Here is a 12919-nt window from a genome sequence, read left to right as displayed (position 1 = left end):
GGTGAGATAGGGGTAAATAAGAGAGTGATATAGGGCCAGGAGGGCTGACTGTGGAACATAGTACTGTATCTTCGATAGTATGCCTACAGTCTTGGAAATTTTCTTAGAAATTTGATGTATATGTGTATGAAATTTGAGTCTATTATCAAGGTGGATTCCTAAGAATTTTCCCTCTGTTAGTTTTGTGATAGGTGATCCATTTATCATTATGTTAAGAGGGACATCTGTAGCTCTGTTACCAAACTGAATGAAGTAGGTTTTGTCAATGTTTAGTGTAAGTTTGTTAGTCCTCATCCAGGTAGATATTTTCTGTAATTCGGTATTTACAGTATTGGCTAGCGTGTCTGGGCTCGGGTGAGAGAAGACGTATGTAGTGTCATCTGCAAATAGTGTGGGTTTGAGTAATTGCGAAGCATTTGGAAGGTCATTTATGTATAGGAGAAAGAGAAGAGGGCCAAGGACACTTCCCTGTGGGACACCAACTGTAATTGGTTGTGCAGAAGAGTTTGCCCCATTTGCGTACACATATTGGCTTCTGTTGCTGAGGTAAGACTTGAGGTAGTTGAGGGAGTGCCCTCTTATACCATAGTGTGACAATTTTACGTGGAGCAAGTCATGGTCAACTGTATCAAAAGCTTTACGTAAGTCAATGAAGATCCCCAGTGGGACTTCTTTTTTCTCTATTGCAGTGTATATATGTTCTAGCAATATAATCAAGCTATGCTTATCGAGATGGCTTCTTATAATCTCAGCTATAACTGACTCTAGTAATTTGCCTACAATTGAGGTCAGGCTTATTGGGCGGTAATTTGACGGTAATGACTTGTCCCGTTTTAAAAATAGGAGTTACATTAGCCATCTTCCACATATCAGACACTACACCTGTTTGAAGAGATAAATTAAAAATATTAGTTAATGGTTCACAGAGTTCCATTTTGCATTCCTTAAGAACCCTTGAAAAAACCTCATCAGGACCCGGCGACTTATTTTGCTTCAGTCTGTCTATCTGCTTCACAACCATCTCACTAGTGACTGTGATGTTACATAATTTATCTTCTTCTAGCCCACTGTAAAAATTAATTACTGGAATATTGTTAGTGTCTTCCTGTGTAAAAACTGAGAGAAAATAATTATTTAAAGTCAAGCACATTTCATTCTCTTTGTCAGTAAGGTGCCCATAGTTATTTTTAAGGGGACCTATCTTATCTATAACTTTTGTTCTATACATCTGGAAAAAACTTTTTGGGTTAGTTTTAGAATCCCTAGCAACTTTAATTTCATAGTCCCTTTTAGCTTTTCTTATCCCCTTTTTAATGTCCCTCTTAATGTCAATATACTGATTCATAAGATGACCCTCACCTCTTTTGATACGCCTATAAATTCCTTTCTTATGCCCTAGTAGATATTTGAGCCTATTATTCATCCATTTTGGGTCATTTCTATTTGATCTAATTTCTTTATATGGGATAAACGCTCTTTGAGCAGCATGTATAGTGTTCAGAAAACTGTCATATTGATAGCTCTCTTCGTTACCCCAGTCAACAGATGATAAGTGTTCTCTAAGCCCATCGTAATCTGCTAAGCGAAAATCTGGGACTGTTACTGAGTTATCGCTACTATCGTACTTCCATTCAATGCTAAATGTAATTGATTTGTGGTCGCTAGCATCCAGTTCCTCTGAAATTTCTAAATTATTAACAAGGGATTCATTGTTTGCCATAACTAAGTCAAGCAGGTTATTTCCCCTTGTAGGTTCTGTCACAAACTGCTTCAAAAAACAATCCTGAAATACTTCTAAGAAGTCGTATGATTCTAAATTCCCAGTCAAGAAATTCCAATCAACATGACTAAAGTTAAAGTCTCCTAGAATTACTACATTATCGTGCCTTGTGGCCTTAACAATTTCCTCCCATAGTAGTTTCCCTTGGTCCCTATCTAAGTTTGGGGGACGGTATATCACTCCTAAAATCAGTTTTTCATGCCCCTCTGAAAATTCTATCCAAACAGACTCTGTATGTGTTACTTCAGACTTAATACCCGTTTTTATGCAACAGTTCAAGCGATCTCGGACATACAATGCCACCCCACCCCCCCTCCCAATACTTCTATCTTCTTGGAACAATTTAAAACCCTGAATATGACATTCCGCAGGCATGTCCCGACTTTTTGAATTAAACCACGTCTCAGTTAAGGCAAATACATCAATGTTACCTACACTAGCAACTAATCTCAACTCGTCCATCTTATTCCTAGCTGTTTACCAACCTACTACCTATTACATATTTTCAAATATAACAAAAAAAAAAGTAGATCAAAGTTTTTTACACATTTTCAAATGTAGAAAAACAAAAAGAAGATCTACTTTTTTTACATACTTTCAAATGTTGAAAAAACGTATATATACATTTGGACCGTTTACGGGTTAATGAACTTCAAATGACATGACTATTTGAGACAGTTCAGGAGAGCCCCACTTTACAGCGTTGTGCTTTACAGCATTTTGCTAATACAGCAGTTTTTCAATTATATCCATCCTTCATTTATCCAGACTTCCTACAATATATTCTCCACTTGCTATAAGCTAAGGATGAAAATATTTTAAGGTAAGTAATGTGTGTACTGTATATGCATTTTAGGCCTACCTCTGTTGCTCACCTAATAAATGATAGTGTAAACATGTTATAATGCATTTGAAAGTGAAAAAATGCTATGATTCACTTTACAGAGATTTTTACTTTACAGTGGTAACTGGAACCTAATCTGCTGTGTAAGTGGGGTCGTCCTATACTGGCTGAACAAAACTGACATTCCTTGACTAGAGTTGATTTTGTTAGGCCAGGACTCAAAATGTCTCTAATTTTTTTTTTTTTCTCCAACAAGTCGGCCGTCTCCCACCGAGGCAGGGTGACCCAAAAAAGAAAGAAAATCCCCAAAAAGAAAATACTTTGATCATCATTCAACACTTTCACCACACTCGCACATTATCACTGTTTTTGCAGAGGTGCTCAGAATACAACAGTTTAGAAGCATACACACATAAAGATACACAACATATCCCTCCAAACTGCCAATATCCCAAACCCCTCCTTTAAAGTGCAGGCATTGTACTTCCCATTTCCAGGACTCAAGTCCGACTATATGAAAATAACGTCTCTAATATGTTTCTTTAATATTGTATTAAAGAAACTGTGCCTAGACTAATCTATTGTTTTAATCAGAAATTTCATAGCCTCATCAGTCAGTTAATGGAAAAGTCATTGTCTGTATGATGTAAAAGAAATTTGTTTATTTTTACTATTGTTCATTTAGCTACCTCTCATTTTTGTACATTTATAAACCTACTTAATAACCCATGTCTAGTTCTTAAGTATTTAAGCATTAGGATTAGTCTGCCTGAAATGCCCAGCGTGCTAGTGGCTTTCTTTGTGCTTAACAGTATTTATTACATGTAAACTACATTACCTGTATACTACAGAGGACATCATTATAATTATTATTATTACTAATGGGTCCACAGGTACATTAGGTGTGATAACAGAAGTGACCATTAAGGTTCGACCTCTGCCTATCATCCAGCGCTATGGTTCCATTGCTTTCCCAGACTTCGCCAGTGGAGTGAGCTGCATGCGAGAAGTTGCACTACACCGCTGCCAGCCTGCCTCCATTCGCTTAATGGATAATGAACAGTTCAAATTTGGTAAGAGATGGTGTATGTTGTAGTCTTCTTTAACACTGATGATATTCCTCTTTGTAAATATTATGTGGCATCAAAATTCATTACTGTAATATTTTATGGAAGCATTAGTGAGTCGAGTTCTGAGGAAACTTTACTTCATCTGTTTGATGAACCGAAAATCTTGTTTAATTACATTTTATTCTATGGGCATCTACTTTTGTTACAGATTTACACTTGCTCTTCATCATTCTGTCCTTCCCCATCATTATTACTATCTTTGTTTTTAACACATCATCTGTCTGCCACCAAAATAGGGTGACCTGAAAAGAAGAAACACTTTCACCATCATTCAGTCATTATTATTATTATTATTATTATTATTATTATTATTATTATTATTATTATTATTATTATTATTATTATTATTATTATTATTATTATTATAATTATTTTTTTTCCCCAACAAGTCGGCCGTCTCCCACTGAGGCAGGGTGACCCAAAAAGAAAGAAAATCCCCTAAAAGAAAATACTTTCATCATCATTCAACACTTTCATCATCATTCAATCACTGTTTTTGCAGAGGTGCCCAGAGTACAACAGTTTAGAAGTATATACGTATAAAAATACACACCATGTATATCCCTCCAAACTGCCAATATCCCAAACCCCTCCTTTAGAGTGCAGGCATTGTACTTCCTATTTCCAGTACTCAAGTCCGGTTATATAAAATAACCGGTTTCCCTGAATCCCTTCACTAAATATTACCCTGCTCACACTCCAACTTCTTGAATATTTAATTAGTTTTTTTTTTCCTTTAGGCCATGCTCTGAAGCCTCCGACTGGCTTGTTGGGTTTGCTGACCGATGGCATCAAGAAAGTATATATCACACGCATTCGAGGATTTGATGTGAACTTAATGTGTGTTGCAACTCTCCTCTTTGAAGGTACTGTGGATCCTTCCATTTTTTAGTGTATTTTACATTCCTAACACATTATTCATGTCTTTAAGGGATTATTACTAATACATGTATTCAAAATTGTACCATTATAATGGCTTTAAAGTTTTCCCTACAAATCTTGGGTGAATTGAGAATTGTTGCAGTAATGGTAGTGTCAGTTTTAATTCTTATTATTTTAAAAATTTGTTGTAGAATTCTTTTTGGTGATTTGGTTGTCAGATGAGCTTAAGATTATTTTTCCATCAGTCATTATAACAGTGTTTAGAGTTTTTATATAACAAGGTAAAACACTAACAATAATGTAATATAAAAGTTTCTATTTTTGAATATAGTATTCTTGTTAAAGTTAATGTTTAACCCTTAAATGGTCCAGATGTATATATACGTTCTCTCGCGCAGTGCCCCGAATATTTGGGGGGAAAAAAATAGTTTTTTTTTTATAGGAAAAAAGAGCATATGGTACCCAGGCATCCCCAATTTTTTTTCATATGGCACACACTGAGTGCGCACACCTATTCTCTCATGTCTAGGCGACTCAGGCATATCGTGCCAATGTTAAGCGAATGACAAGTGAAACGTATATATACGTTTGGGGTGCTACGCGAGAGAACATATGTATACGTTTGGACCGTTTAAGGGTTAATTTGAAATCATCATTTTTCAACGTACCAGCCATAACTCACTGAGGCAGGGTGGCCCAAAAAGAGAAGCAAAAGGTTCTCTTTAGAAATTTAGTAATGTATACAGGAGAAGGGGGTTACTAGCCCCTTGCTCCTGGCATTTTAGTCACCTCTTACAACACGTATGGTTTACGGAGGAAGAATTCTGTCTAATTTGAAATATGGTAATATGAATACTGGGAGATAGGAATGGAGTAAGATTAAATGTAAGTGACTGTTGATGAGGAACTAGTAAAATGTGGTATGACCTTTACATATTCTTGCTCCAAAGAGAATGCTTTATGGTGTAGGTACTGAGCAAGATGAATTTTCTGTGAGTATCTTTTGTCTGTTGTCAAGTGTTATGAACCAGGCTGTCATGGCTGTATGGCCCATGTTACGCAGAGATGCAGTTATAATATGTCTTTCATATTTGCTCATCTTTCTAATATTATATTGCGATTACTATCGTTAAATGCTAAAACGAGAGTAATCAGCTTTATAATATTAAATATTCATTTTCACCTTTCCCATTTTTCATTATATGTATATATTTATTCTGCTGTGGAAATGGATAACTACCAATTTGTTTGGCCTCACTTCTACACTACTCGCCTGAAGCGAGCTGACGTCAGGTGTGAGTGGGGTAGATTAAAGAGTTCAGCACTTCTCTCTGTGTAGAGAAGGTCTCCACAGCTTACTCACTTTACTCTCTTAAAGTCACCAGAAATTGTGAAATTTTCCTTAAACAGAAGTTCTCGTCTGTGGAGACTTCAAGTTTGCTAAGCCATTAACCTAATCTCCTTAGAAAATAGGAAATAATGTAACTTTTGTCAACTGTATATGAAAGGTTCATACAACAAAAATTGAAGGTGTTCATCTTTAAGTAATATATAAAGTCTATATATATATTATATATATACTTTGTCTTTAACAATATCTATTCTGTATTAAAGATACATTTTAAAGTGTTTGTTGATCACCCTACAACCTTATTACGATAGGACTGGAGAACAATTCTCTTTCAAAAAGTCCCCTAGACTAACAGAGCCTAGGGTTTATAAAGTTTATCGTAATAGCCCAATGGGCTGGTAACAGCAACAGTCTGGTTCAGAAGACAATCAACAGAAACGTCTGGTCCCGGGCCAGGCTACGAGGGTATAAAAACTCAAAATTGGTCACAAGTATATCATAGGTACATCATTGAATTTTTAGATGTGCCAGATAATGAGCAAAACACAAAAACAGTATATTGTAGACTGAGTTACTCTGATAATTTATCTGGTGTATGGTGGAGACAATAACAAGATAGCATCAGTTGGTGAAATAAGAGCAAGTAGATCTGGATATAAGCATTCAGTGTTGTGTCAGTACTGCACATGAGTGTTTAATGTTTAAGATGACACAATGAAGACGTTATTTTCCAACAGGTTGTGAGCAGGAGGTGACTTCACAAGAGAAGCGGTTATATGCCATAGCACTCAACAATAAAGGCATCCCAGCAGGTGAAGCTAATGGGGAGAGAGGCTACATGTTGACATTTGTCATAGCTTACATACGGGTGAGCTCATGCTCTTACATAATTGATACCTCTGCATTATATGCTGTAGGTTCTGTCTGCGCATGAGCATGGTTGTCATCAGAATTCCTCTTGTTATGAACAGTTGTCTGTATTACACTAATATGTAAAGTAAAAGGACACAAGTGCAAGTAATGTGACATTTTTATTGTGGTAACATTTTGCTATCCAGGAGCTCCTGGAGAGCGAAACGTTGCCACAATAAAAATGTCACATTAGTTGGTTGTGTCCTTTTACTTTACATACTGTCAGTAATTCTACCAACATTATTACACTAATAACCCATTATTTGAAGGTGAAACTTTAGATGTTTTGGTCCATCCTGTACCATTATCAAATTTTGGTTTAATCATGGTCGATGACACATCATAACGTCTTAAGTTTCTGCTGCAAATTGTGGGATACTTGTAAATTGTTCTAGCCAAGGAGTTGTGACTTTCATTTTTCTGCATTTATAAAATGTTCATTGTGTACCACATTGAGTTATGGGCTTTGATGTTGTGGTTTTCTTGTGGAAAGTTATCTTTTCCTTCCATCTATTTTTTCTTTTTTACAACACATGCAAAGATAATTTAATGATGCTCAAGGGACTTAAATTCCAGTTGTCTCTGTGACCTCTTGATCACATTCTTAGCCACATTCCTTCAGAAGGTGATAGAGGTTGCAAAAGTACTTGCAATTTAATTCCTTGTTAAAAGTAGTTGCTATGTCATAGATTTATATTAAGTTACTCTTGTCTATAGAAAACTAATTTGTAAACATCTTAGTAGTGTTTAGTTACATCCTTAAAAGTGTTGAACACTATTTTCTAGGACTTGGGATTTGATTACGGCATAGTTGCTGAATCTTTTGAAACATCCGTTCCCTGGGATCGTGTTTACACTCTCTGCCATAATGTGAAGCATCGGATCAAGTCGGAATGTAAAGGTTAGTTTATTCAAGTTTATTTGCTTCGATGTTTGATTATCTGTAACAAGTGGCGTTCCACAGGGATCAGTCTTGGGCCCGTTGTTGTTTATAATATATATCAATGATCTTGATGAGGGAATTACTAGTGATATGAGCAAATTCGCCGATGACACAAAGATAGGTAGGATAATTGATTCAAACGTAGATGTTATGGAACTTCAGGAGGATTTAAACAAACTTTATTCTTGGTCAGAAAAGTGGCAGATGCAGTTCAATGTAGATAAATGCAAGGTTCTGAAGCTTGGGAGTGCCCATAACCCTAGTACTTATAAGTTAAATGATGTAGAACTTAGCCATACAGATTGCGAAAAGGACTTGGGGGTTATGGTGAGCAGCATCCTTAAACCAAGACAGCAATGCCTAAGCGTACGTAATAAGGCAAATAGATTACTGGGATTTATATCAAGAAGTGTAAGCAACAGAAGTCCAGAGGTCATACTGCAGCTTTATACATCATTAGTAAGGCCTCACCTAGATTATGCAGCTCATTTCTGGTCTCCATATTACAGAATGGACATAAATTTGTTAGAAAACATTCAGCGTAGGATGACTAAATTAATACATAGCATTAGAAATCTTCCTTATGAAGAAAGATTGAAGACTCTTAAGTTACATTCACTTGTTAGACGAAGAATGAGGGGAGACCTGATCGAAGTGTATAAGTGGAAGATAGGTATTAATAAAGGGGATATTAATAAGGTCTTGAGGATGTCTCTCCAAGAGAGAACCCGCAGTAATGGATTTAAATTAGATAAGTTTAGATTTAGAAAGGACATAGGAAAGTATTGGTTTGGAAATAGGGTAGTTGATGAGTGGAACAGTCTACCTAGTTGGGTTATTGAGGCTGGGAGTTTGGGTAGTTTCAAATTTAGGTTGGATAAGTACATGAGTGGGAGGGGTTGGATTTGAGTGGGACTTTCACATCAGAGCTTATTTCTTGGGTGGCATTGAAAATTGGGTTGGGCAAATGTTTTGTTAGTGGGATGAATTGTAAAGGACCTGCCTAGTATGGGCCAACAGGCCTCCTGCAGTGTTCCTCCTTTCTTATGTTCTTATTTCATTGAGGATTTGTTTGTCAATTTCCTTATATGTACATGTGGTATAAAAAAGACACGTGGGCGAATGCATGTCTTGTTGAACTAATTTGTCATTATCAATTACCAAGGTTTATAACTTTTTTTTTTTAATATAGTGGCCATTTCCCACTGAGCCAGGGTGACACGAAAAAGAAGAAACGCTTTATCATCACTCACTCCATCACTTATTACACCAAGTCTGGGAACTAGGCTTACCAATCATGTCTCTTAGGGTCCCTTTAGAGCAGTCCCAGTTTTCCCAGTATGTTTCTCTTATATTTACCAGTTAAAAATGTTTGTCATACCTTAGGTTGTTCCAAAAACTCAGCTCTAAGTTATACTGCCTCCCCCACTAAGATGTAATCTACAAATCACCTAATGCCCAAGTATTTGTTGCCCTGCTCACTTAGCAGTAGGTGTGAGGTAACATGTTTATACGTTTTGCCCAACCTGGAAACTGAAGCAGAATCCCTACAATCAGTGAGCTGAAAGCACTACCATAGAGCTAGCTACCTCTATGATAGTGCCTCTGTGGGTAATGAGAATCAAATCACCATGCTGTGTTGTGTGCCATAATATTCATGGCATTATCATTAATTTTTATCTTGTAAATATAAATTAAGCTGGGTAATTTAATTAATATTATGATTTTACAGCTAAAGGAATCCAACACACCTTTGTTACATGCCGAGTAACTCAGACCTATGATGCTGGAGCCTGTGTGTACTTCTATTTTGCCTTCAACTATAGAGGCCTCTCAGATCCTGTGCATGTTTATGAAGAGATTGAGGTGAGATTATAAATTAACATTTTAAGATTCATATCTGATTAAAGAAATAGTTCTAAGTAGTGTCTCAAAATGGTTAAATGACAAAATATATCTTGTAATTAATTCAAGAATGTGTGACTTGTAATAAAGTCTGTTTTTTGTGTAAAATAGCATTTAAGAATTACATAACGTAATTCCATTTTTCTAATTGTTTCATATTGTCACTAGATAATGAAGAAAGATACATGTACCTTCTTCACATATAATTCTTAACATAAGAGAGGAAACTTATAATAATATTTCAGTCCATAATGGACCATCATCAAGTGAGAGCTTGGTCCAGGATGAACCAGAATATTACAGGTTCTTCTCCTAAGTATGTGTCATTTGTGAATTGTTCTAGTCATGGTCTTGTACCCTTTTATTCCTTATACGATCTGTTGGAGTGCAAGCAGGGTAATATTTAGTGAAGGGATTCAGAGAAACCGGTTATTTTTTATATAGCCGGACTTGAGTCCTGGAAATGGGAAGTACAATGCCTGCACTCTAAAGGAGAGGTTCGGGATATTAGCAGTTTGGAGGGATATGTTGTGTATCTTTATAGGTATATGTTTCTAAACTGTTGTGTTCTGAGTACCTCTGCAAAAACAGTGATTATGTGTGAGTGAGGTGAAAGTGTTGAATGATGATGAAAGTATTTTCTTTTGGGGGATTTTCTTTCTTTTTTGGGTCACCCTGCCTCGGTGGGAGATGACCGACTTTAAAAAAAAAAAAAAAAAAAAGTGTTACTTATGTCTTGCCTCTGTGATCTTACCATGAATGCCATTTTTCAGGGTAATGCTCGTAATGAAATCCTGGGATGTGGTGGCAGCATCTCCCACCACCATGGCGTAGGCAAGATCCGACGTCAGTGGATGAATCAGACCTTCTCGGAGCCCAGCTTGGGTGCCATCAGGGCTGTTAAACAATATTTTGACCCTGACAACATATTTGCCAATGGCAACTTGTTATAAAGATTTTTTGGGGGCATTTTGGAAGTAAATATTGTTGCTTGCCACAGCTGTTGATGTTTATCTCTGGGAACATTGGAATGCCAGTATAGTTATGTATGGAATTTTCTTATGCACTTAAGCCAAAGTGTTGAGAGTTTTATCATGGTTTACAGTTTTATAAATGTGGCTGTTCTAAATTTTAATACACTGTATTAGTCTATATGTTTATGAAAAGTCGTATGAATCACGAATGTAGGAAGTGAATGATTTATAGGAAAGAAAACAAATATGTATATGTGCATAATTTCTAAATGGTTAAAATGTATTTATAATTTCTTAAGACAACCTTGTCATTGTCTTTGTGTACCTTGATACAACTTGCTTTGTGTCCCTGACACAAGTGTGCCGCACAAGTTAATGAAACCAGGGATTTTTTGTTTTTACCTGTTTTATATTACATCTTGTAATTGAAAATGTGAAATGGGGTTCGAACCCACTTCAAGCAATTCCTAAAATCACAGGCCAGTGCTTTAGAACTCGCTAGCCATGGGTTCAGATCTCATTCGTTCTGTGGCTTATAAATGCATCGCTTGGGAAAGTAGCCTCAGTAAACAAAATATAAATACGGTAGTCCCCCCATATCCGCCGGGGGGGGATACTTTCCAAGACCTACTGTGGATAGTAGCAAACCCAGTACACGAGTCATTTTTTGTTTACATACATACCTATGATAAAGTTTATTTAATAAATTATTCAAAATAAGTCTAGAATTAGCACTTTTTCATTGATGAGAAGCACTTCACAGCTTCTCTTAGGTTTTGAAGAAGTGCCACCATCACCACTTTTGTGCTTTGGGACCATTATTATGCAAAATTAAGAGGTATTTTTGGGCCACAGTAAACTGCGTATAAGTGAAACTGCAGATACAGAATCCGTGGATACGGGGATTCTACTGCAAGATGTTGCGGAGGCTTGATCCTCCATCTGCTAAGTGCGAGACAGACGTGCATCTTGTACTCACCTGTGCATTGTGAGTACTAATAGAAAGCACGTCTGTCTCTTTGCAGACGGAGGATCAAGCCTCCACAATGTTTCGTCATTTTTTTCATCTTATTGGTATATATGTGTAGATATACTATCTGTGGTCCTGTATAATGAGTTTTTTTACAAGAAGAAAATGTTCAGATACATATTTCTTTAATGTTGATATTGCATATATATATTCAGCTAAAAATATTTAAATGGTCATTTGTACGTGAACTTTAAAAGGAATTTAGTTCTGTATTTATACCAAAACCAGAGAAGTTTGTAACGCACTGGCCTGCGTGTTTCAGGACTCTTGCCATGAGTTAAAGCCCCAGTCATTTCGTGATTTATGTGATAAAATTGATTGGCCAGAAGTGCAAATTTACAATAATGATAGGTGAATACTTCTTGAACATTTGTCCATGTTGCACAAAGGTTTTAGCACAATCAATATTTACCTGTTGCAGTGTAGTACTGATATTTTGTAAAGATTTATTGTGTGTGTATTGGCTGCCTCTTGATCACATGACATAGTATTAATTTTTGATCTCTGTAATATAGTTATTATTTCTTACAAAGAAGCCACCATCACAAAAATAGTATGTAACATGAGAATATAAAGGCACAATATCGTGACTGGAACGTTACCCAGATAACCCCATTAACTAGTTAGTCGCTAATTAATGGTCCAAGTTGGACCAAAAGTCATCATAAGATTGTCTCTTATTTGTGGGTTATCTGTGTGTGTAATACGAGCAAGAGAAATCTGTAAATTTGAAGTAAACAATTGAATGAATAATGGTTAATGTGTTTTCTTTTTTTGGGTCGCCTTGCCTTGGTGAGAGATGGCCATTAAAATAAAAAAAAAAATTACAGCTCTCTCACCAAGATGTTTTTCACTTTGCTCTAAGCAGTGTTCCTGACACGAAGTTTTGTTTATTTCTTAATTGCCAGTTATGTATGATGCTGTGATTTGTTTAGTCACTCTAGTGTAATTTTTTTGTTCTGATTTAAGTAGCCTAAAAGGTGTGTATAATATATTTAATGTGGTTTATATTCCTGAGCAATTCATGCAAAGCTTAAGAATGACACAGATGAAACTGTTATTGTGAAGTTCATTAGTACCTTATCATTGGTTTGGTTCACTCAGGAGCATCTTGTATTTTATCTGCGTGTCACCTGCTCAATTATATTATTTTTTACCCTTGCATTGG

General features: G+C 36.2%; 1 protein-coding gene across 1 annotated transcript in view; it reads left to right on the top strand.

Moving 5' to 3' along the window:
• Positions 1 to 10867, top strand: part of Agps (alkyldihydroxyacetonephosphate synthase) — a 32083-nt gene extending 21216 nt beyond the window's left edge. Inside the window, exons 8-13 of the mRNA XM_053774322.2 lie at positions 3518 to 3697; positions 4495 to 4620; positions 6725 to 6855; positions 7686 to 7800; positions 9575 to 9708; positions 10521 to 10867. Of these exons, the coding sequence (XP_053630297.1) occupies positions 3518 to 3697; positions 4495 to 4620; positions 6725 to 6855; positions 7686 to 7800; positions 9575 to 9708; positions 10521 to 10700 (866 nt within the window). The 3' untranslated portion in view covers positions 10701 to 10867. The remainder of the gene's footprint in view (positions 1 to 3517; positions 3698 to 4494; positions 4621 to 6724; positions 6856 to 7685; positions 7801 to 9574; positions 9709 to 10520) is intronic.
• Positions 10868 to 12919: the final 2052 nt, after the last annotated feature.

This window comes from Cherax quadricarinatus, chromosome 7 (genome assembly GCF_038502225.1).
Source record: "Cherax quadricarinatus isolate ZL_2023a chromosome 7, ASM3850222v1, whole genome shotgun sequence".
Lineage (NCBI taxonomy): Eukaryota > Metazoa > Arthropoda > Malacostraca > Decapoda > Parastacidae > Cherax > Cherax quadricarinatus.
Note: the sequence above shows the minus strand (reverse complement) of the source record. Positions and strands in the feature narration are given on the sequence as shown.